At 37.9% G+C, this 25665-nt stretch overlaps 1 protein-coding gene across 1 annotated transcript in view; it reads right to left on the bottom strand.

The window, feature by feature from the left end:
• Positions 1-25665, bottom strand: part of ZMPSTE24 (zinc metallopeptidase STE24) — a 48897-nt gene that overhangs the window by 3279 nt on the left and 19953 nt on the right. Inside the window, exons 4-9 of the mRNA XM_060020090.1 lie at positions 24869-24985; positions 24336-24488; positions 22854-22995; positions 17793-17977; positions 4347-4451; positions 2435-2578 (exon numbers count right to left, since the gene is read on the bottom strand). Of these exons, the coding sequence (XP_059876073.1) occupies positions 2435-2578; positions 4347-4451; positions 17793-17977; positions 22854-22995; positions 24336-24488; positions 24869-24985 (846 nt within the window). The remainder of the gene's footprint in view (positions 1-2434; positions 2579-4346; positions 4452-17792; positions 17978-22853; positions 22996-24335; positions 24489-24868; positions 24986-25665) is intronic.

Here is a 25665-nt window from a genome sequence, read left to right as displayed (position 1 = left end):
CTGTTTTACGGATGAGGAAGGTGTATCTCAGAGAGGTGAGGTAACTTGCTTGTAGTCACACTGCTAGAAGGTGGCAGTGCTGAAATTCTTGATGATTCCAAAGCCCATGGACACTACCTTCCTCAGATACAGGTAAGATGTGGTGATTTATATTCAGACTCTTCTTTTTCTTTTTTAAAAAAATTCTTGCTCACTTATCCACCTTTAAATGATAACTGAGGACATTCTAATATATATATATGTGTGTGTACACGCACACACACACGTATATATATATTATAGCCACTAATGACAATCTCAAAATAGAATTTTCTAAAGCGTTCTGAGCTATGGTAGCTTCATCAGAATAAATGTTCAGTCCCTGAAGGTGACAACTATGAAGAGGACAAATTTCATCCGAAAATATAAATTTTGAGGGAAAAGTAATTTATTTGCATATTGAAGTATTACAGGTTGAATGACATGATGTCTATTTCTTACCTTAAAATATGTCAGCAATAAAAAAAAAAGTTTAAAAAGTCTCTCCTCTGTACCCCTTATTGCCACTAGCAGATATAGAGTTTCAACATAAAGGCTGGGAGTTCCTGATACCTTCTTAGATATGTTCAAAGCTAATATCTGAATTCTACCTGAAATTTCTTTCCAAATCTTGAATGTACTTTTTGGGACAGAATCATTAACTAGTATCTATCTATCTATCTATCTATCTATCTATCTATCTATCTATGTATCTATCTCCTGATTTCAAGTGTCCCAGGCTAACTGTTCCTTGAATCTCACTGTAAGACATAAATAGAAACATAAGCAGATATAACCTATACCTACCTACTCTGCTGTAGGTTTCCAAGCTCTTCTTGATGGGGCAATTTCCCCAGTTTCTGGGAAAATATGTCTTTCCTATAATGACCTCTTAAATGCTGACATTAAACATAAGATTTTCTGTTTAAATACTTAGTCTTTTTGAAATGAATCTCCTGGGCTCACCAAAGTTTTTACAACAGTTGCTAATATCTCACATTTCAAATTACTCTAATACCCCACATTTACTTAGACATTTTTTGAAGTGAACGCAACTACTCAATATAAGGAGACAAAGACAAAAACTGAGAGGCCAAATTAGATGCCCAAAGGAGAACCACTAACGTTACTGGTGCCTTCCTTATAAGAGGACACTTATACTCAGTCAAAATCTAGTAACTTTTACTTAATGAGTTTATCTGATTTCCCAGTCTATGATTGGTTGAAGAAGAAAATTATAAACAGATAATGACCATAACAGAAAGTTACACTGATATTAGCAAGGATTATCAGCCTGACAGTGAGCGAAGAGATAAGAAAATTAGTTAAACAAATAAATAAACAAACAAACAGCATAACTGCTTAAAGAGCAAAGCAGTCTGGGGCATTTCATATACATAACTCAGTGTCCTTAAGGCATTCCTGAATTGTGACTGAAGACAGAAATGACAATTACCACTATAAGGTGTTCTATAACCTCTTTAAGAAGTAACAGTCTATATACAGCATTTTATACTCTCAGCAAAAGGTAAAATAAAAAATTAAAACATTTAGAGTTTAAAGATAATAAATCTCAGTTCTCTGGAAAATGAATGTAGATTCTGAGGACAACGCTATACAAACATGATCTATTCCTCTCCATTTTTCTTTGCTGGTGCCTTACACCCCAGCCCAGCCCCACCTTTTACGGAGAAAGTTAAAACCTTAACTCTACAACCTGTCCCAAGAAAGAATTCTTCTGAATGGAGACACCTCGAGATCCCCGATACTATTTCTTGGCTTAATGTGGAAGTCTAATCAATTAGTATCAGGACATGTTGCCATCACTGGATTTATTCATATACAGTCTCATTAATCTATGTCTTATCACATATACGGAGTCCCCCTATTGAGTGGTTCTTAAACTACACTTATCATAAAACACCCAATTCTGATTCAGAGGGTCTGGGGTGGGATGCTAAGGCTATTATGTATCAGGTGGTCAGGGAATACAATCAGAGGAACACTGTCATACAGCCTCCCTTATCCAGTCATACTTACACTCAATTATATTTGCTTTGTCCCTTCACACACAGAAGGTTTTCACCCAAGCACTGGTGAATATGTGGTTTAGGACATAGCATTCCAATAGTTAATCTCCATCTACCAAGTCTCTAGGTACCTGTTATATCAAGGTTTTCACCACTAAAGTCTAATTCTCCACTTTTTTTTTCCCCTAACAGTATGCAAGCACTTATTATTTGGGATTGGGTTTTTCTGCTACTTTCTTATACTAGCTAGTAAATCAAGCGACTAAAACTTTGTTTCATCTGCTTGTTAAAACTATAGGTTTGTTTTGTTTTTTCACTACCCTAAAGGTTCTAGATTTGAAATAGACAAGGGCATATGTGAGATAATTTTAAAGAGTATACGTTACCTCATTGTAAGGTGAAAAAATAAACTGGAAGATGATCAATAGTCCAATTAGAGTGGGTTGGCTGTCATAAAAACCAAATGCAACAAAAAGCTCCTTTCGACCAATTAATACAGCAAACAAGAAAAAACACAGGAAAGAATTCATCTAGAAAGAAGGATACAAAATTTCTAAGTTATTTCTAAGCTGATTTCACTGTGGGATCAGTAGAACAAGACATCATGATGTGATTTTAAGAATGATGTTAGTGTAATCACAGAAAAAGTTATTTAGGTAGTTTTACAGTTTTACTTTTATTCTAGAAGGAGAGAGGGCCTGAGCTGAGGATATATACACTAATTCATGTTAGTGGACAAATAATGGTTTAGCTGGATGACTAGGACCTTGGAACAAACTAGTGGATGGCTAACAAGAAGATCTGGAAAGGCGTATGTGGTAAAACTTCCAAAATTAGCGCAGAGTATGATAATACTTAGGTCTAACGTGAATGTTCACCAAAAGCGTTCCACGGTAGAGGAGGCCCTCTCAATGATCAGGTGGAGAAGATATCTGTTCTGTGGATGTTAGCCAGCTTCTTTCCTTAGCCACTCTAGGACTTGGTCAAGGGCTCATGAACAGAGTGGCCATGGTGATAGGGATGGAATGAATGCATTAATCAGCAACTCAGACATCCCCCCACTGGCTCTTGCTGAGTGTACAATTTTTCAGAAGAGGCAATCAACCCCGGCCCTGATGAGGTACCTCAGGGACCAGTCCACCACCCTCATGGTAGGCTGATTCTATTGGACCCCTTCCTTCATGAAAGCAGCAGTGATTTTCCTTATTAAACTGAATAACTTACATTAAACTTGGATTTGGACTTATTTAATGTCTTACTCACTGCCATGTATCTGTACAACATAGCTTCCCGCCAAGGAATTCATTTTTATACCTATAGATGTAAGGCAACAGGAAGGTACGTACAGGGGTACACAAGTCTTCCCATATAATCCATCACCCAGAACCAGCTAGCCTTTTAGAAAGGTACAAAGACCCATTTAAGTCTCAGTTGAGGCCATATATGCTCAGAACCGGTCAACAAAACACAGTGCTACTTCACTTAGAGCCTTAAAACTGTGGTCACTCTGTTGGTTTAGTGGTATTAATACCCAGAAGAGGAATATTACAGAAACTATTATGTGCTTTATATTTACTACCTTTTCCAATTTTTTTTCTATGGGTATAGAATGACTTTTTTCCGCTCCAGGGAAGCCCCTATAATGACTTTTTTAAAAGAGAAAAAATGTTCTTTAAAAAGTATTTTAGGGCTTCCCCGGTGGCGCAGTGGTTGAGAGTCCACCTGCCGATGCAGGGGACACAGGTTCGTGCCCCGGTCAGGAAGATCCCACATGCCGCGGAGCGGCTGGGCCCGTGAGCCATGGCCGCTGAGCCTGCGCGTCTGGAGCCTGTGCTCCGCAACGGGAGAGGCCGCAACAGTCAGAGGCCCACGTACCGCAAAAAAAAAAAAAAAAAAAAAAGTATTTTAATACCCAAGTTATCTGGGCCCACTCCTTTTGATCTTCACAGCTCCTTAGCTGAGTGACTCAGGAGGTGGTGACGATGACGATGATGATAACAACAATAAATATTCTATAGTACTTACCATATTCCAGGTACTACTCCAAATTCTTTATGTATATTAACTCATTTAATTGTTACATCAGTCCTATGAGATATCATCACTCAATAAGGGAATGGAGGCAGAGAGAGGCTCAGGAACTTGCCTGAGGTCACACAGGTAGCAAGTCAGGGAGCCGTGATGTGAAGCCTGGCTACAGAGTCTGTATTAACCTCTCTACTATATGAACTCTCATGCCTGCTATATTTATGATTTGACTATCCTGTCATAAAAAGAGAACTGTCACTCCAAACTTACCTGGCTAATAATGATATTTTTGACTGTGTGTCCCAACTTCCAGTGCCCCAGTTCATGGCCTAGCACAGCAAGCACTTCCTCATTTTTACATCCTTGTTTCTTATTCTGAATCGAAGAACAAATTGAAAATAAATTATCAACAAACTTCAAAAAGTTTATACCTTTTAACCCAGAAAGAGACCTTCTTAGATTCTAACTTAAGAAAACAATCGGACTTTTGTGCAGAACTGTTCATTCACTTAACAAAACATTCCCTGAACCACTCCACATTAAACACCGGGTTAAGCTTGAACACAGAATCATGAACAAGACAGACATATTCTGACTTCATGAGTCTACTTTAGATTAAAAAAAATATAAATCTTTATCAATAGGACAATAGTTAAATAAATCATGACACAGTCATGTGACAGCCATATTATAAACCCATTAGAAATTTTGCTTTCAAAGATTATGTTGCAACATGGGAAACTGCTCATGATAGTGCCAAATAACATTTATGTTATACATCCACTAGATGACTATCCACTAGATGTTTTCAAAGATTATGTTCTGACATGGGAAAATGGCTCATTAGGTGAAGAAAGCAGGAAACAAAACTAAAAATATATAGTATGATTCCAATTATGAAAAAATGCAAATGTGTATGTAAAAATACACAAATATAGAAAACAGACTGAAAGTATATCGAAATGTCAACAATAGTTTTTCTATATGGTAGAATTACAGTGATGTTTATTTCATATCTTTCCTATTTTCCAAATTATCTGCTAATAAGGACATGTCACTTATGACCCCCAAAAACACCAGGAAATGCTCTTTAAAAAACTGAGACTTCCAAGCTAAGATGGCAGAGGGAACATTCACATCTAATTTTATTCCCTCTAAAAACTCCAGTAAAACTACAATCAAGAGTTGTTTTTTTTTAAGATATAAACCCACAAGGATAGGGAAAACAGGTGAGGTGGCAAGAGCAACAACATTTTGGAAGCAGGAAAGCAGACAGACAAATGATAATAGACTAGGCAGGCCAAAGGAAGTTACATCATAAGCTAGCAGTGGAGAAAAGAGAACCAGCCTGATTTACACTGGCTGAGAACACTGAGTAACACTGACAGTCTTTAAAGGGCTCGAGAACTAACAGTACCAGGTAATTCTGGAACTGGGGAACAGGAGGTGGTGGCTGAAATAAGAATTGAGAGCTGTGTGAGAAATGGTTAAAGCTCCAGATTTCTTCTCCAACTCCACACCAAAAGGCAAGTGCTCCTCCTCGTTCTGGCAAAAGCCTGAAAGCTCATTCTCCCTGGATAGGGCAAAAGAATAGGACACTTCAACTGGGAGTTCGACATAGTTGAGGGCCTGGGTACACTAGCAACAGACCATGTGTTTGCTTACCTAATGGTATGGTACACTGAACCCTCTCCCAAACTAGTCCTCTCCCCATACCTGGCTCCCAGATAACTACCCACCAGGCAAAAGACTAGAAGAGTACTCCCTGGGAACTGACCATTCTACCAGGAAAGACCTGAAGATACTAACAGCAGGTATTCCTCAACTACAAGCACATCCAAGCCAAGCTACAGTGAAGCTCAAAGTTGATAAGCCTTATCTACAGGCTCAGAGATTCCAATCAGGTTTTCAGTCCCATTCCTTTACTAAGGAGTACACGAACAAGGATTATCAGGTATACAAGGTAAGTAAGCTGTTAAGATGGAAGACCAGATACAGAAAAAAATGCAGTATGGAAGAAACAGAAATTATAGAAGGAGAAAATTCAGAGATAAGATATTATATTCGTGGAAAAACAGAGGATAGTGTAAAAATGGGAAATTCAGAGAAAAATAAATCTTGGAAATTAAAGCTTAATAGAATGATTGGAAGGACTTCCCTGGTGGCACAGTGGTTAAGAATCCGCCTGCCAATGCAAGGGACACGGATTCGAGCCCTAGTCTGGGAAGATTTCACATGCTGTGGAGCAACTAAGCCTTTGCGCCACAACTAATGAGTCTACACTCTAGAGCCCGCGAGCCACAACTACTGAGCCCACGCGCCTAGAGCCCGTGCTCCGCAGCAAGAGAAGCCACCACAATGAGAAGCCCACGCACAGCAAGGAAGACCCAATGCAGCCAAAAATAAATAAATAAATTTATTTAAAAAAGAAAAAGGTTGGGAGATGATGGAATCTCCCAGAAAATAGAAGAAATAAAGAAATGGAAAAGCAGGAGAGAAAAGCTAAGAAAGTTCAATATAAGGAAGCCAACATTCAAATAATAGGAACTCTGAAAAGAGAGAATAAAAAAATGGAGAGGAGAAAATCATCAACAAAACAATTCCAGAAAGTTTCCTAGTACCAAAGAACCTCAACTTCCAAATTAAAAGGGCCCAATGCATACCCAGCACAATGGGTAAAAACAGACCCACTATGTTGTCCATTAGAAACTAATATAATATTGCAAATCAACTATACTTCAATTTAAAAACAAGGCTCACACCAAGGCATGTGAAATTTCAGAACACAGAGAAAGGAGCCAACAATTTCCTAGAAGCATAAAAATTAAGGTAACATACTAAGGATAAGTAAACTGAATGGTTTCAGACACCTCACCAGCAATGTTGAAATCAAGAAGACAATGGAGAGAGTTCCCTGGTGGCCTAATGGTTAGGATTCCGGGCTTTCACTGTTGCAGCCCAAGTTCTATCCCTGGTAGGGGAACTGAGATCCCACAAGCTGTGTGGTGCGGCCAAAAAATTAATTAATTAATTTTTTAAAATAAAGCAATTAAAAAAAAAAGACGATGGAACAATGCCTTCACGATCTTGAAGGAAAAGTATTTCCAATCTAGAAATCTAAACCCCAGTCAAAGTGACAGAAAAGAATGTGACAGAAAAGTGAAGGCATTTTGATGCCAGGACTCAAAAACTTTACTATGCAGTCTTTCTCAGGAAGGTACTGGATTGAGGATGTTCTTTACCAAAATGAAGGAGTAAATTAAGGAACAAAAAGTCATGGAATACAGAACACAGGAGACCCAATGTAGGAGAGAAGTGAAGGAAATCTCTAATGGTAAAGGGCAACCCCAGAATGACATCTATACACCAGCTAGAGAGCGTAACCCATCCAGATTTGAACAGTGTGACTCGAAAGAAAATCTGTTAAGGGCTGCCATGATCACACTCTCAGTCACCATACCATCTTTTTAACCTGATGAAACTAGTAGAGGATGTACACTATCAAGAGAACACAGCAAATCAACTTGGAATCAAGGATGAGCACAAGGGAAGTCCAGTATGAGAACTGAAGAGCAGGGCTTCAGAGAAACCACCCCAAAGAAAGAAAATAGAGATCTCTTTTGGGGTGTGGCAGGGATGAGGGGGACTAAAACTAATAAGGTTAATGATGCAATTAAACTTGTAGGAAATTATACTGAAGGACAGCAGAAGTTGTGAGAAGAATTAGCAAAAAGATAAAAGGAAAACTAAGCACACTTAAAAAAAAAGCAATTATTAAGCAAGAGGGAAAAAAGGTAAGGCATGCTCAGCAGTGAATAGGTACAACACTGTTTTACAATAATGTTTACAAAAATGTTTTGATACTGATTAAACCAAGAACTGTAACAGGACTATATTGGAAGAATTGAGGGAAGGGAGGAGCAGAGCGGATGTTAGGACAAGAGCTAAATCCTCATCTACCGTAAGTGAAAGTCAAGAGATAATAGTGTCAGGGACTTCGCTGGCGGCCCAGTGGTTAAGACTCTGTGCTTCCACTGCAGGGGGCGCGGGGTGGATCCCTGGCTGGGGAAACTAAGATGTCACATGCCATGCGGTGCAGGAAAAAAAAAAAAAAAGAGATAGGGTCAATAAATAATAGTACACATACAATATAGAAAATGATATGTGTAAATGTCAGAAGAAGCTAAAAGAGTTGCAGTCTGTGGGGAAAGGGCCCTGGCAGCACGTGAGCAGCACAGAGAAGCGAGAAACATGAAACTGCTATATTTTATTATATGCTTTTTTTGTACTCTGAACTTCTAAACAGTATGTTTGTGTTACTTTAATAAAGTAAAATTTAATGTTAAAATTTATTGGAGTTCTGCTTCCCTAACTTTATGATAGCCTCTTAAACCAACATTACAAATATATATGTAAATACACACACACACATATACACACAAAAATATATACATACACATGCATACATATTTTTTTTTCCTTCAACACATATGAAGAATAGGCCAGGAAAGATTAAAAAAGTAACAACAAAGTTGCTAACATTTATTAAACAGTGACTATGTACCAGGTCCTCTGTGCTAAATACTGTATTATAACTCATTTATACATCATAATCACCATATTAGATAAGTACACTTATTACTGCCCTTTAAAGATGAGAAAATCTAGACAACTGATGGGAACATACTGTATAGCATAGGGAACTCTACCTAATGCACTGTGGTAACCTAAATGGGAGGGAGGTCCAAAAGGGAGGGGATATCTGTATGTGTATGGCTGATTCATTTTCTTGTGCAGTGGCGGCTAACACAACATTGTAAAGCAATTAATTAATAAAAATTAATTAAAAAAATAAAAATATAAAGATGAGAAAATCTAGGTACAGAGAAATTAACTAATTTTCCTATGGCCACACAGCCAATAAACAGAAAACCTGGGATGTGAAGCCAAGTAGTCTGATGCCAGAGACCTGTGCTTTCAACTTTCACACAGCTATAACTATAAAAGTAAATTATTCAACATTTATCTAATAAACAATTTTTTAGTCAACAGATATGTAATCATTTGCATATTATTATAGTACTGGTTTTAAAATAACTAAACATAGGGAATTCCCTGGTGGTCCAGTGGTTAGGACTCCATGCTTCCACTGCAGGGGGCACAGGTTCGATCCCTGGTCTGGGAACTAAGTTCCTGCACGCCGCATAAAAATAAATTAATTAAATAAAATAACTAAACCTAAATGGTAGGTGGTCATATGAATGATAAAATATAATGTTTACAAAGCCAAATAAAATTCTCACTGTTTATAAACTTTCCAGATTAAATTTAAATAGTGCCAAGACACAATGAACAATTTAATCTTATACACACACTCTCACATGTGCATACCCACATTCACTCACCAACACACACATACTCTGAAAAACATCTAAAAATGCTTAATAACCACGATGAAGAGTGGCCCCCGCTTGCCACAACTAGAGAAAGCCCTTGCACAGAAACGAAGACGCAACACAGCAAAAATATATTAATTAATTAATAAACTCCTATCCCCAATATCTTTTAAAAAAAAAACCTGCTTAATAAGGTAAAACAAATATCTTTAAACATACAGTTTAGTTTATTTTAAAGTAAGAAAAAGCCAAAGGTGAGGAGTTGAAATTAACATCCCTTGCCTAATCCCATGAAGGGGTATACTCTGAGTCAAAGAGTGAGCCAGAAAAAAAAAAAAAAATGCTGGTGAAGTAGCCCAACTGTGTCAAGCTCATCTAAAGTGGAAAAAAAAGAAAAGTCTCCATTAAAATTCAAAAACATTATCTGCATGGTCCAGAAAACCCCAAGATGAGATATTAAAGTGCTTCTGGCTTGGTAGCACTGGGGCCAACTGATAGAAGCAAATACAAATCCTCTATTGAGGAATGTACCCTAAACTCAGACACTTCAAGATTCCCGAAGATTAAGATCATTGACCTATTATGAACTCACAATAAAAATTACCAAATACTTCAGAAAACAAGCCACAATGAGTAAGAGTTAGCAGAAACAATATGGAGCTAGCTGTATTAGCTCCTTAAGACTTCAGATACTGGAATTATCAGATACAGAATAAAAAGAAGCATGTTTTATACAAACAAGGGAACTAAAAACATGAGGAAGGAATAAGAGACTACCAGAAATGACTGATTTGAAAAAGAACCAATTAGAACTTTAAAACACAATGGACTGGTTAAAGAACAGATTAAATATAGCTAAAGGAAGAATCCATGAACTGGAGTGTAGAGCTGAAAAATTACAGAATGCAGCTCCAAGAGACAAATATAGAAGAGCGGTTAGCACCCATGGGAGACAGAATGAGATGGTATAACATTCATCTAATTGGAATTCCAGAAAGATAGACTAGGGAGAACGGGAAAGAAGGAATACTTTAGATAATGGCAAAGAATTTTTTAAACTTCAGGAAAGACATGAGTCCCTAGATTTAGGAACCACAGTATATCCCAAACAGGACTGGGATAAAGAAGTCCATACTTTCACAACACGAAAATCGAAGAGAAATCTTAAGAATAACCAGAAAGAACTAAAAAAAAAAAAACCAAAACAAACAAAAAAAACCCAATAAGCTCAGAGAAGAATTTTTTTTTGGCCATGCTGCAGGCAGGACCTTAGTTCCCCGACCAGGGATCGAACCCATGGCCCCTGCAGGGGAAGCACAGAGTCCTAAGCACTGGACCACCAGGGAATTCTCACAGAGCTGACTTTTTCAACAGGAACAAAGGAAATCAGAACAGAATAGAAAAAAATAAACAAATATTAGGATGCTAGGATAAATAGCGGTCAATCTTGAATTGATATCTAGAATGAGAGTGATATAAAAACAAAAACAGGGACAACTTCCCTGGTGGCACAGTGGTTAAAAATCCGCCTGCCAATGCAGGGGACATGGGTTCAAGCCCTGGTCGGGGAAGATCCCACATGCCGCGGAGCTACTAAGCCAGTGCGTCACAACTACAGAGCCTGCGCTCTAGGACCTGCGAGCCACAACTACTGAGCCTGCGTGCCACAACTACTGAAGCCCATGCACCTAGAGCCTGTGCTCCACAACAAGAGAAGCCACTGCAATGAGAAGGCCGCACACCACAACGGAGAGTAGCCCCCGCTCGCCGCAACTAGAGAAAGCCCACGCGCAGCAATGAAGACCTAACGCAGCCAATAAGTAAGTAAGTAAATAAATAAATAAATAAATAAATAAAACAAAAACAACTTTCCAAAGAAACTTCTAAAGCATATACTCTGGAAGAAGCAAGGTAATTTCTAAAAGGAAGGTGTGAGATGAATACGGAATGGTAAGCAAAGACACAGGTAAGCACATAGGTAAACTTAAATAATGACTGTATAAAATAATAATAATGCTAATTTTAGGGGTAAAAAATAAACAAGATAAAACTAAAATATAATATGAAGGGGGTATAATTAGATCAAAGTGTTTATTTAAGGTTCCTGGATTGTTCAGGAAGCAGTGAAGATACTGTATATATTAAGATTTTAGGTTATATGGGCATGATTTATTTTTAACAGCAACCATTAAAAGAATAGTCATATATGAACCTTGAAACATTAATGACAACCCAAATATCATTTTTTAAAAACCTTCAATAAGTTCTAAAAATAAAGCAAGAGGAGGATGTGTGTGTATATGTTTGGGGTGGAGGTGGGGGTGATATGAAAAGGATAGAGGGGAAAAAAGGCATAAAATAATATGGTAAAAATAATTCCAAATATATCAGTAATCACAATATACATGAATAAATAAAGCTTGTCAAAAAAAAAAGACAGTGAGTGTTAGATTGGATTTAAAAGCAACCGTAACAACAAAGTCTATCTATGTATGAGACATCTAAAATATAAAAACTGTAAGGTTAAAAGTAAAAGGATGAATGTGATATGGTGATGGTTGCACATTATATACTAAAAACCACTGAACTGCACACTTAACCAAAACATAAAACAGAAGCAATATTGTAACAAATTCAATAAAGATTTTTTAAAAATGGTCCACATCAGGGACTTCCCTGGTAGTGCAGTGGATAAGACTCCATGCTCCCAGTGCAGCAGGCCCGGGTTCAATTCTTGGTCAGGGAACTAGATGCCACACGCATGCCACAACTAAGAGTTTGCATGCCGCAACTAAGAAGCCCGCATGACGCAACTAAGACCTGGAGCAGCCAAAATAAAAAAGTTAAAAAGTAAATATTTTTCGGGACTTCCCTGGTGGCTCAGTGGTTAAGAATCCGCCTGTCAATGCAGGGACACGGGTTCGAGCCCTGGTCCGGGAAGATCCCACATGCCATAGAGAAACTAAGCCCCTGCGCCACAACTACTGAGCCTGTGCCCTAGAGCCCGCAAGCCACAACTACTGAAGCCCGCGTGCCTAGAGCCGGTGCTCCCAACGAGAGAAGCCACCTCAATGAGAAGCCCACACACTGCAATGAAGAGTAGCTACTGCTGACTGCAACTAGAGAAAGCCTGCGCGCAGCAACTAAGACCCAACGCAGCCAAAAATTAATTAACTAATTAATTAAAAAAATAAAGTATGTTGTTATTTAAAAATAAATATTTAAAAAATATTCTTGTTTTTAAAAAAATAAACAAAATAATAAAAAAGCTTCATCTATGGGACACATATCTATCCCGCAACAATTACACAATATATACCCTAGAAAGTGAAGGCTAACGGTTTTGAAATAAACTCCAGCTACTTAAAAGAGTGACGTACAAAAAAAAAAATAGACAAAAAGGGAATTTATTTTGTTTTATAGACCTTAGAAAAATGCAACCTAATGGAAACACAGGCAGCAAGATACTGGAATCTAGATATTCTACCACTTTTCCACTCCTTCACCAATTCCTCATTTTGAAGGAAAATGACCACTTCAAAATGAGGCTGGGTAGAGGGACAGATTAAAATGACTGGCAAGATAGCATTTACATTTATTATCTCTTTTCCTTTTAAACATCAGTATTTACGTCAGAATACATTTGGTAGAGAAAGTGAAGAATGAGATAACTAGCCTAGTTTCTTAAATGGCTAAGAGACATGTGTACCTGTACCTTCAGGGAATGGCCATCAAGAGGGAATAACGAACAAAGCACCAATTAATGGACATGTATTCTAAGGGGGAAATAAAGAGGTGCAACTGAAGATTTATATACAAAAATATTCATTGCAAGAATAGTTTTAACAGCAAAAAACTGGAAACAACCCATACACCCAATAAGAGGAGAATGATTTTATTTTATTAATTAACTAATTTATTTTTTTATTTATTTTTGGCTGCTTTGGGTCTTCGTTGCTGTGTGCAGGCTTTCTCTAGTTGCCGCGAGCGGGGGCTACTCTTCGTTGCAGCATGCGAGCTTCTCATTGCAGTGGTTTCTCTTTTTGCGGAGCACAGGCTCTAGGTGCGCAGGCTTCAGTAGTTGTGGTACGTGGGCTCTAGAGCACAGGCTCGGTAGTTGTGGTACATGGGCTTAGTTGCTCCACGACATGTGGGACCTTCCCGTGGGACCTTCCCAGACCAGGGCTCAAACCCGTGTCCCCTGCATTGGTAGGCAGATTCTAACCACTGTGCCATCAGGGAAGTCCCGAGGAGAATGATTTTAAAAAATGATGATTTAAAAAGATTAGAAATATATATAGTAAGATGTTTACGGTTAGTTGGATTATTCATGTTTTCTAATTTGTCTATTAGTTTAATAATAAGCAAAATAGGCTGCTTTGTTTAATAATAATGATAACAGCTCCCACTCATTAAATGGTCTATGTACTAGACACTGTATTATTAGATATTTTACATACAGTTTGTTAATCTCCACTACTACAAGGCAGCTATCATTATCATCATTTTATATAAAGTACACAGTCTTTAGGCTTCTAGTTTCACTAGTTACCTGCCTCCCAGTATGAACTATGAATTAATTCTTTTATAAAACAAGCAGGTCTCTATTAGATAACATAGGCTCTTGTCTCTTGGTTTGATGTCTGGGTTTAGGAAGCTATTCAGAACTGCATGGAGTCACATTCAAAGATATGGAATGAAAAGAGCTTAAATAAGGGTCACTTTCTGCAGAAAGGAGACTTGTTTATTGGTGGTAGATTCTTAGACAAAACTGGATTTTCTTTTCTTCCCATGCAACTTTCACATACAATAACAAAAATAAGTACCACATATCTTTCACTTTTCTATAGCACTTTTCATAAAATTCATATGCTGATTCATTTGATCCTCACAACACCAAGCTGCACAAGATGGGAAGTAATATCTTCATTTTAGAGATAAAGGACACCAAGAAGTTAAAATGTCTTAAGACCATCTTGCTAATAAGTAGTGGGTAAAAGCCAAACCCACATCTCTGGATCTTGTCCTCTACTATACTTATCAACTGGGAATACTTTCACATGACCCTAGCACTTGCTGGGGAAATACTTGTTTTCTTCTATAAAAGTACAGCTTTTATATATTAAAAGTTTTCCTTTTACTTAAACTGCTTTTGAGACAGGTTGTTCCAATGATCGAATTTGTCTTCTGAAGGATAAAACTGCAGAGAGTAAGTTTCCTAGTCATCTTATAAAATGTGAATAGCCAGTATGGAGATATTCATCAAAATGTTAATAGTAGTTATCTCTAAGAGGAGGGATTTCAGATAACTTTAGTTTTCTTCTGTTCAAAATGAAACACTTCATCCTTTCTATGTGATCCAGACTTAAAACCATTTTTGCATCCCCCACTGTGTTGTACATAGTAGGTGTTCAGTAGCAGGTGCTGAACAAACCACTATTTCCTAAACTTCTGCCACACCTGTGTATTCTCTGTGTGATTATTTAATATCTTTTAAAAAAATCAATTCACTTTTTAAAACTTAACCTTATCCTAAATGACAATTTTCATGAAATCATGATAAGCTAGTTTTATCTTTTTCCTAATATACATTAATACACATATAGCCATTCAAATTTCAAATACTGATATACTACCTAAAATCACCTCACCTGTGGTACATGCACTGGCGTTCTGCGTCAATCTTTGATTTCCTCCTTTACTCCCCATAATAGCAATCACCCAAGTACTTTAAATCCATCTTTTATTATGACTCCACACTTACTCTCACCTCTCACTCTAGTGTAGGCCCTTATTTCATGCTTATCTTGGTTATCTTGATGCAATAGGCCCCTAGAAGTCCCCCTTGCCTCTAATCTTTGCTCTATCATATATGTTGCCACCAAATTTTAAACTTCCTAAAACAAGCTTTGGCCTCTACCCAAATCAATCCAAACTTTCCAGGCCACTGAAAACAACCACTCAATGTCTTCAGGAAGAAGTACTTTACAAACTCGTCCTGGCCTACCTTTCTATCCCCTTCTACAAGAATCCGTTTATTCATTAGTCTCAGAATAGCCATTGTGTAGTTGTCTTTATAGCTTTATTCATTCCATATCTTCAACCTGAAAAGCTCCATCCCCAAGTCAAAATTTTGCCTAGTTCAGATATCCTCTCTTTTAAGAAACCTGTCTGACCATTAGCATCTGCATTAATTTCTTAATTTCTAAAAGCCACACTATTTCAGCCACTCACTTACCACCCTCTGCCTTAAACTATGAGCTATTTGTATACATATCTACTCTCCTCTACTACAGGTTCTCTAGGGTAGGACTATGTAACTTATACATAGATGCTAAAATATTTGCAGCTACTCTTCAAGAAGCCAACAAAATAACTCAAACTCCATTCAACGTGGTTCAAAAGACTAATCTTTTCTAAGATTTAAGCCAAAGAATACTGTTCTCACAGATACTAAAGGTCAGTTATTTCATTACTGAAATCAGCAGACCACTATCTAACACCCAGGTTTGGCTATAAAGTAATCCACCCTGCATGTGGATACCTCTTCAGCAGGTTGACTTGCTGAACTTGTATGATTCGCCACTGTTGTCACCTGGTTACTCTTTTTGGACTTCAGTTTTCCTGTCTATAAGATGACCTTAAGAGCTCTTCCTAGCTTAAAATCCTATGACTCTTGGTCAGACCAAAATGACTTTTATTACAATATCTGGACAGGATAAACCCACTTGTTTCCCTTTTTTTTTTGGCCCCACCATGCGGCATGTGGGGTCTTAGCTCCCCAACCAGGGATCGAACCCATGCACCCTGCATTTGGAGCGTGGAGTCTTAACCACTGGACCGCCGGGGAAATCTGATAAACCCACTTAAAAATAAATATAATCAAAGGAGTTAACCTTCACCCAATACTGTTTAACCCCTTCACAGAATTTTGTTCCATCTACATATTTATAACAGGCTAGGCACTCTATTAGACCATCTCTTTAGAGTCAAAAGAGATGCTCAGTGATAAAAGTTATTTTCTGGTACTTAAAGTACACAGAGTACAAGGTTATTCACATATATTATTTCATTTAATCTTAACAACCCTAAAAGGTAGGCATCTTTATCCCAGTGTTTTTCAACTAGGAGTGATCTTGCCCCCTCCTTCCAGCACCCCCCAACCCTGCGGACATCTGGCAACGTCCAGTGACATTTTTCATTGTCACAGTTGTTGGGAAAGGAGGGATTGATACTGGCATCTAAAGGGAGAGGCCAGAGATGCTGCTCAACATCTTATGATGCACAAGATAGCCTTCCATGATGAAAAATTGCCCGGTCCAAGATGTCAATAGTGCCAAGATGAGAAACCCTGATGGCATTGTCTTTCAGTTAAGAACTCAAAGATTTAGAGAGCTTAAGTTACTTGCCCAGAGTTACACAGATCCCAAATCATCTCTGAATGACACCAAAGCCAATGGCACATTCCATCACACACACAACTACTGGAGACTGTTTCTGATGAAATATGTACTGTTTTCTTATCAGTGTTTCCCCTCCCCATTTAGTCTTGGTATACTTTAGATTTTGCTAGTCAGCATTAGCTGACCTCATCCAGGAGAAGATTCAGAAAAAGCTTTCTCAGACTAAAAGGTCAGATTTAACAAACGTCTTCTCTTGTGCTCTCACTGCATCCAGTATTTACAGCTTCAATGCAGCAACTACCATATTGTACTGTGCTTGTATGACTTTCTCCCCTTTAGACTATAAACTCCTTAAGAGCAAGGTTTGCCTCTTTATTTTTGTATTCCTAGTGCCAAGGAAAGTATCTCAGCACAGAGTTTACATTTCATAAATATTTGTTAAACAAACAAAAGAAAACTGACCAAGTTACATAGTATACCCAAGAATGCACAGCTACTAAATGACAGAACCAGGATTCAAATTCAAGTCTCTCCACTGCCAAAGCCTATAGTTACTATATCTCAATGAAGCTAAAAATGAGATGTTTATCACCTTTTTATCTTGCCTGTGGGAATTCTTCAATCATAAACATGTCAGGAATTATATATAAAGTCCGTGTTTTAAAGACAGCTTATAATCATAAGAATTTTCCTACCTTATACTTGTGTACATTCTGTGAAAGCTTGCAAGGTAGTTAGCATGTAACGATAGTGATAATCTCTCCCAAATACCACAGTTATAAAGGGGCCAGTGTGTTTTTATTTGATAGTCTCCCTGAATTCAACACTCACTACATAGAAATTAATGTTATTTTGAGTTGTCACAGGAACTGTTCATAAAAACTAAGCCAGGGTCTCTTAGGAAGAGAAGAACTCACTTTAACTTTAGCTTTTATTTCTTCACTGTCCCCTTCTCCATCATTGCAGGGTTCCATGCCAGACTCCTCCTGGATGTCTTTGTTTAGTACAGAATACTCTTCTAGTAGAGTGTCAAACAAAACTATTCGCTTGTTCTTGAAGAAGCCATAAAAATAAGCATTGCTGTGGGAAGAGCGTTTAGATCCTAAGGAAAAGACAGTTCAAAGCATGGAAAATAATTAAAAAGTATGGGGTTTTTTGGAGAGACGCCTAGAAACTGAATTACTGGAAAGGACATTAACATTTTCAAATTGTTTAACACCTGAAGAATATTATATCAACATAAATCACCACCAGCAGTGGAAAGTGCCTGTTTCTTTGCAGTCTTGACAACAAATATTTATGCTCATTGCAGCTTTATAGCAATAAGTAAATAAATAAAGCCTAAATATCCAACAGTCATGGAATGATTAAATTATGGTAAAGCTATGAAATGGAATTTTAAGCAGCCAGATAAAAAGTATACTTTTGAAATATTTTAACAAGATAGGAAAAAGCTCACCAACATAACTGAAAAGGATGTAAAACTTCATGTATATAAAATTCCATTATTGTCATGAAAAAATGTACATGTAAATAGAAAAGCAGAAACACAAACCTATTAAGAAATACATTAAAATATTGAAGTGTTTATCACTGGCTTCTAGAAATATGGATTTTTGTTCCCTCCCTTACACTTTGCTCTGTTCCAAGGCTTTTAAAGTCAGTATACTTATTTAATCAGAAAAAATTAAAACTATCTTAAAAAGACTGAAAAAAAAACCCCTAAATTTTTAACAGTGGCTAACAGTAGCTGAACTATGGTTGATTTTTATCTTCTTCTTCATAATTTTCTTTATTTTCTATACTTTATTTTCTTTATATTTTATGTTCTAGCATGTGCAGTGAATTTAGTGGTTAAGAATGACTTTAGGTTCAAATCTTGGCTCTGCCATGTATTAGTTGTGTAAATGTAAGAAACTTTCTTAATTTCTTTAAGCTTTATTTTCCCATTTATGATATGAGGAGAGGACTTTTTTGGTTTGGTTGCCTGGAAGTTAAGAGCCAAATATGTGGTCCAATTTTATCAATAATATAGGACCTTAGGATCTGGAAAGCTGGGTATCTAGGTCTTATACTTCTATCTCATTTCTATCTTCTCTGATTCTAATTTTTAAATTAATTTAAAAATATTTCTTAGAAGCTACCTGAAGTTACCTATGGAAGTAGGCAGATAAATAAAACAAAATGAATGTCTTAGTATCTCCCACTGGTCTAAGTATCTCAAAGTGTGGCCCAAAGAATGCCTACACCAAAATCACCTACGGGTACTTGTTAGACGTAAATACTAGAAACACCCAATATCTGAGAATGGAGCCGAGGAATCTTTAAACAAACTCTCCAGGGAATTCTTATATTCACTGAAGTTTTAAGAGTCCCTGCACTAGACCATAAGCTTTTTGTACCACTATGCCTTGCATGTAGTATTTATTCAATAATGCTTGTTTACTGAATGGATTTATCGTACCACTTGAGGTATGAAGTAATGTATTTGGGAACTCTGAAAACCAAAACGTTCTATGAGATTGTAAGGCATGGCCAGCTGTCTCTTCATCTTTCGTTTGTGATGTCTTATCTTAATCAACTTCTTGGCAGCATTTGATACCGTTGACCACTCCCTCCTTGAAACACTTTCCTCTCCTATCTCAAGAGAAACACCATCTTCTCCTGGTTTTCTTCCTACCTCAGTGGTCTCTCTTCTTCAGCCTCCTTTGCTGGCTCTTCCTCCTCTGCTGACTCTGACCTGAGCCCCGTTCTCTTCTCTAAGTGCCCTCATCCAAGGAGGTATCTACATGCCAGATACAGGTACTTCCATATCACTATTTCTAGACCTGACCTCTCCCTAGAACTCTGGATTTATATATGTAGCTGCTTATTTGACAGGCCTACATCTCCACATGGATGGCTAAAGTGCCTATCTGTTGTTTATATTCTCAAGCATAGTTTTTTCCCTGACCAGTATTAGAATTCCCTTGCAGAGTTTAGGGAATTTCACATCATGCAAGTCTTGTGAGAGACTGCTTCTCATTTGAGAAATCTAAAAAGCTAGCTATCTGCTTCCCCAAGCACTCCTGGCAGCTAGCCCAGTGCCCTGGCTCAGTCAGTCAGATGCACCCACTGGGGACTCTGAAACAGTTAGCTAATTACATAAAGAAGCAGGGCAGTGAGGAATGAATTCTGCAGGTGCTAGTGGAAGGGATGTTAGGGATACACACTGCTGACTCCAACATCAGGAGCCACTAGCAGTGTCCTCCCCAGACTGGTTCTGCAGGACGATTCTGAGTTCCTGGTCTCCCGATGGAGAGTCCACTTCCCAAGTTTGGTAAATTTAACTTTCCTGGTGACTTTGTGAGTTATCAAATATTGTTTCAATAAGGAATTTCTCTGGTTAAATCAGCTATAGTTGGTTTCTATGGCTGGCATGCAACTAACTACTGCTTGTAGAACTCTAGTACAATGTTCAATAGGTATATAACACACCCATCAGAACTTAAACCCTCACAGACCTGCTCTTCTCCCAGTTTTTTCACATCTCAGTAACCTACCATTTATCCAACTGCTTAGTCCAAAAATCTAGGTCGTTATCTTTGATGCCTCTTTCTCTCTTATTCCTTTACATGTCATCTACCGGCAAATTCCATCAACTCTACCTGTAAAACACATCCCCAGTATATCCACTTCTCTCCATCAATTACTACTATTCTAGTCTAAGCCACATTATCTCCTCCTGAACAGCACTGGCCTCCTAACTGCTCTCCCTGCTTCTACTCTTGCCTCCCCTACCGTCTATTCTCTATATAGCAACATAAAATAGGTAGAAATTACAAACTAGGCCATGTCACTTTCCTGCCTAAAACCTTCAATAGCTTTAACCCTAGACTTAAAATAAAATCCAAGCTCCTTACTCTGATTTACAAAGGCCTATGTGGTCTGACTCTCGCCTATGTCTCAGATTTCATGTCATAACACTTTCCTGCCATGAGGTAGCCACACTGGACTTTTTTCTGTTTCTTGAAGATACAAAGCTCTGGAGGGTCTCTCCATTGATCTTGGCACGGATGGCTCCTTCCTTCAGATCTCAGCTTAAATTCATTTGCTCAGAGATGTCTTGTCTGATGACCTAATCGAAAGTATCTACTCAGCCATTCTTTATCACTTCACATCAGTTTAATTCTCTGCACAGTACTTACTATCTGATATTTTCTGAGAGCAAGACTCTTGGTTTTTCACTCGGTTTTTCCTTTCAATTTACAAATCCATCATGTGTGTTGTTATTGTTATTAACAACATTCATTTACTCAAAATATTTTTGACAACATTATTAACAACAACAGAAACATGCATTGCAGATGAGTAACTTCTGTTTAGCAGAGGTAAGTTGTCCAAAGTCACACGGGGAATCTGTGCTAGAACTAGAATTTAAACGCAAACCTATTGGCTCCACAGCCTGACCTCTGAAATGCTACCCTCCACCTACTCAAATCTTGATTTTCCACAAAGTCCCAGCTTATGTTATAACCCTCCATAAAGCCTTCCCTGACTATTTCAGCTAAAATCATATAGCACTGATGGTATAGATCACATATCTTCTCGACTACCTCTACTGGCATAGCATTAGCATTCACGTTATCTGATTATAAGTGATCGGCAACTTAGGTTGCCCCTTCAGTAAAAGCGCCTCAGAGATTGTTCTACTATACTGATCATTGTGCTACTAGTTTAATATTATTAAAAGACTAGTAATCTCAGAGGCCAAAGCAGTAGCATGAATTGGCTTCTTTTTCTACTATTTCCCCATAGACATGTTCTAATTGTGCCTTTAGTTGGCTGCCAAATGCCTGAGATTTCTATACTCTTCTCGTTGCTGTTAATTCATTCTTTCCAGTTGTGACCATCTCTGTCCTCCTGGACCCTGCAATTACTTCTCAGTTTCTACTCCTTCATCTGCCATAGCTACTTCTCAATGGTGATTTTTACTTTAGAGGAGGAATGGGCAAACTATGGCTTGCAGGTCAAATCAAACCTGCCACTTATTTTTATAAATAAAGTTTTATTAGAAAACAGCCATGCTTGTTTCTTTATGTATTACTATGGCTGCTTTTGTACTATCATGGCAGAGTTGAATAGCTGCAACAGAGACCATGTGACCTGCAAAGCCTAAAATAATTACCGTCTAGCCCTTTACAGAAAGCATTTGCCAGACCACAGTTCAGAGGAAGCAAAACTGAAACCCAGAGATGCAAAGTGACTTGTCCAAGATCCCACAGCTGGTAAGTGGCAGAGGCAGAACTACACTCATTCATTTACATGGATTTTAATTTACAGATTCTGAAAGTCATGGTACCACACAGTTTTTCTTTGCATTTGTAGGTTTCCTTGAGACTTTAGTAGTCTTACACAAGCTAACAGATAGATAGTTTAATTTTCAAAAGCAATCATCAGAAAAGCAGAGTATAACTAATCCAAAATACCAAGTGGCACCAATCTTGGGTAATCTGCAGGTGAAATCAGAGTCCTGCAGAACACTGGAAGTTTTCTTGGTGGAGACAAAGCCAATAACATTGGTTTTGTTTTTGAGCCCCCAAACCACTGCCAAATGGAAACTAAGCAAGAGTCCAACTCAGTTACATATAGGAGCCAGGCAGGTAATAGAAGTGAAAAAATCAGTCTAATATTATGACATAGCAGGGAGTGATAAAGGCCTTGGTGCAGAATTAAAAACAATAAAACCAACCAAACATAGCTGCAGGCAAGAGCAGGACTTGGCATCAGGCCACCAGTTTCTATCCCTGGACTATGTCATCAATTCTTATAAATCTTCAAAAGCCAAAATGTAAAATCCTAATCTTTAAATAACAAAAACAAACAAACAAACAAAACCCCAAACCAACTGATTTGTTCTTTTATTAAAGTTTTAAGAATAAACTAATCAAATAAAACAAATCACTCAAATAAAATCTTCTTACCCCAGGGAGCCTTACCTTGAACAACATACACCTTAGTCAAAGGGAAGTCAATACTCTTTGCCATGATTTCAATTTCTTGTTTAAGCTTTCCCTCAGGAAGAGGTGTGAATTTGTCAAATAAAGGGGCAATGTAATCAGCATAGATGGTGACAAGCACCTGAAACGCAAATATGAGAACAACCTATGAATATGTCCTTAAAGAGAAACTACTCTATACAGATTCAGTATTAAAACTATGTGATCCCAGCCCTGAGAACAGGGACCTTATCTTATTTGCTCTGGTATTCCCAGCCCGAAATAGTACCAGTACAGCATTCAATATCTGTTTGATGAATTAAATCAAAATGAATAGTCTCTATATGGTAATAACTGAAAAGCCAAATGGTCCATTCAAAACTATCTTGGGGATTTCTGACACTTCATGAGCCCATCATAACTTCGAATTCTGTCTTTCAAGGTAATCATAATAGACTTGAAGTGTTTGCTAAAAAAAGAACTACTAGAGCTTGACTGTGTGCTATTATTTGGTTTGCCTGCTAATATTACTGACCTGCAGTTCATAACTATACACACTGGTTGAAACAGTACTTCCTTAAGCATTTTGGGAGCATTTCCTCTGCTCTCTCTCCTGTCACTTCAATTTGCCATACAACATATATTTGTAAGTCCAATTAGCACCCATTTTCCAGTCATGATCCCACCAGCAGGAGGTGAAGCAATAAGCATCATGGTAATTCAGACTAAAAGAAACCTCACCATCAGTGCAGCTGAAGAGCTGATAGGACGTATTTTCTGGGGGCTGTTAACAGGCCATTTTGATTGTGTTGTAGTGTTTGTGCTGTGAAGCAGTTTGGAATATCGGAAAGAGAAGAGGAAAAGAAGATGTGAAGAAGGGACAATGGGAAGCGGAGAGAGGAAAAAGGAGGGAGAAGGAAGAGAGGGAAGAAGGGGGGAAAAGGGAAGAGGCAGGGTGAGGGGGAGGGGCAGGAGGAGGGGGCAAGGGACAGAGAAGAAGGGGTAAAGGGCAAAGGGGAGAGGAGGAAGGGAAAGGCAGGGGAAGGAGGGCAGGAGAAAGCAGACACGTTTATGCTTTCTTTTTCTTATCCCGCTTACATCTATTCTCTCTCCAAAATATCCATGGTTTTTAGACACTGGAGCTCAGTCAAGAGTCATCAAATTGTCAAACTTAGTCATCACTCTGGTGGCAACTCACAAATGCACAGCCCCAAACTGCTTGACAACTGCATCATTAAAGGTAACTAACAACTAGCTTCTAGAATCTATAAGAGCCAGTATAAGGAGAAGAAAATCTATGGTCAGAGTCAACTCTCCCATTTCTATAGCTAAAAGCAGAAAACAGAAGGGGAATTTATATGAGCACCTATTTATATTTCTTCTGCTTCTTAAGAATCATTTAAATGCTAATGAAGATTAAATGACAGTTATCTCACCAAGGAACATTTTGTAAAAGAAAATCGAAACAAAGATTTCACTTACCAGAGACACAACTAGTGTGAACAGCCAGGCATAAATAAAAAAATAGTCTCCCCCAATTTTAATAATGTAAAGTAGAAGTGAAGACACGGGTAATAAAATGCACTGAGTCACAATAAACTTCTTGATTGCATCTTTCATGAAGAACCCCAAAGTCTGAAAAAATAAAAGGTCATCATGAGAAACTAAGAAACTGCTTTTAAAATAACAAATAAGTGAATAGCAAGGATACATTATTAAAGCAATTTTAAAAATTAAAAGGCAGTGAGACTACATGACAACAGGTAGCCTAAGACAATAAGTCAATGTCTTGCATTTTATAGTTTAAAATAAACTCATTTAAATGTTATTAGCTGAAAAAACACTAGACATTAGTGCTAGAAGAGTTTATGGCAAGACCTTAAACTATGATCTTTACCGTATCTTCAGTTCCTTTTCCCTCAATTAATTCATGCTCTAAAATAGCAAATTACGTTTTAATTATTCCCAGCAGAGGACAAAAGCACAAGAGAGAACATTTGCATTCTCTATTTTACCTGCTGATTGAAACCATGTTTTTCTTCTATCACAAAAGTATTATAAAGACTCCACGGCAAACCAGTCAATGCACTGAAAAGTGTAGCCAACAGCAGAAACACCAAGGACTGAGTGATCTAAACACAAGAAAAAAAGAGGCAGTTTTTTAATATTAAGTCATTCTTCAAATGAAATATTAGGGAACCAATCAACGAGTATTTGCTGAGTACTTACTATAACTCAAGCAATGTGCTTGATTCTACGGGCCTGAAACATCACTGCTACCCTCAGAGTTTATTTGCAAGACAGGGAGGCACTAAAACACTTCCTTTTATTACACGGGCACCATATGAAAGTTAATTGAAGTCATAGAGACAAAAAGGTTAAAAGAACTTAAATTCAGCCACATATGCTGGTGAATTCAAGAAAGGCTTACAACACTGATGAGAAATGGAATGCTACTCTGAAGAAAGAGATAAATTAGTGGGACAGAAGAGGCAAGGAGGAGTTCCACACAATTTGCAAAAGCAAGGAGAAAGAAAAGAGCACCTTAAAGGTGAAAGATGACAAGATGATGGGCCTAGTTGGGACCAGGCAGAGAAACATAATGGAGCATCAGGAAAGCTGGGCCAGGGCAGGTGGGGCAGAGTGTGCTGAAGTTTTAACAGAGCCAAAACTCAAGAGAGAAAATAACCCTCTAGAACTCCTTTAATTGCCTTAACAACAGGTCCTTAGGAGATCAAAAGCCAAGAACTGCCTCATTTTTCTTTACAAATATCTTTTCCTATGACAGTGGAGGATGAGGGCTAATTGGTAT

Source organism: Delphinus delphis, chromosome 1, assembly GCF_949987515.2.
Source record: "Delphinus delphis chromosome 1, mDelDel1.2, whole genome shotgun sequence".
Lineage (NCBI taxonomy): Eukaryota > Metazoa > Chordata > Mammalia > Artiodactyla > Delphinidae > Delphinus > Delphinus delphis.
The sequence above is the reverse complement of the archived record's forward strand: the minus strand, read 5'-3'. Positions and strand labels throughout refer to the sequence as shown.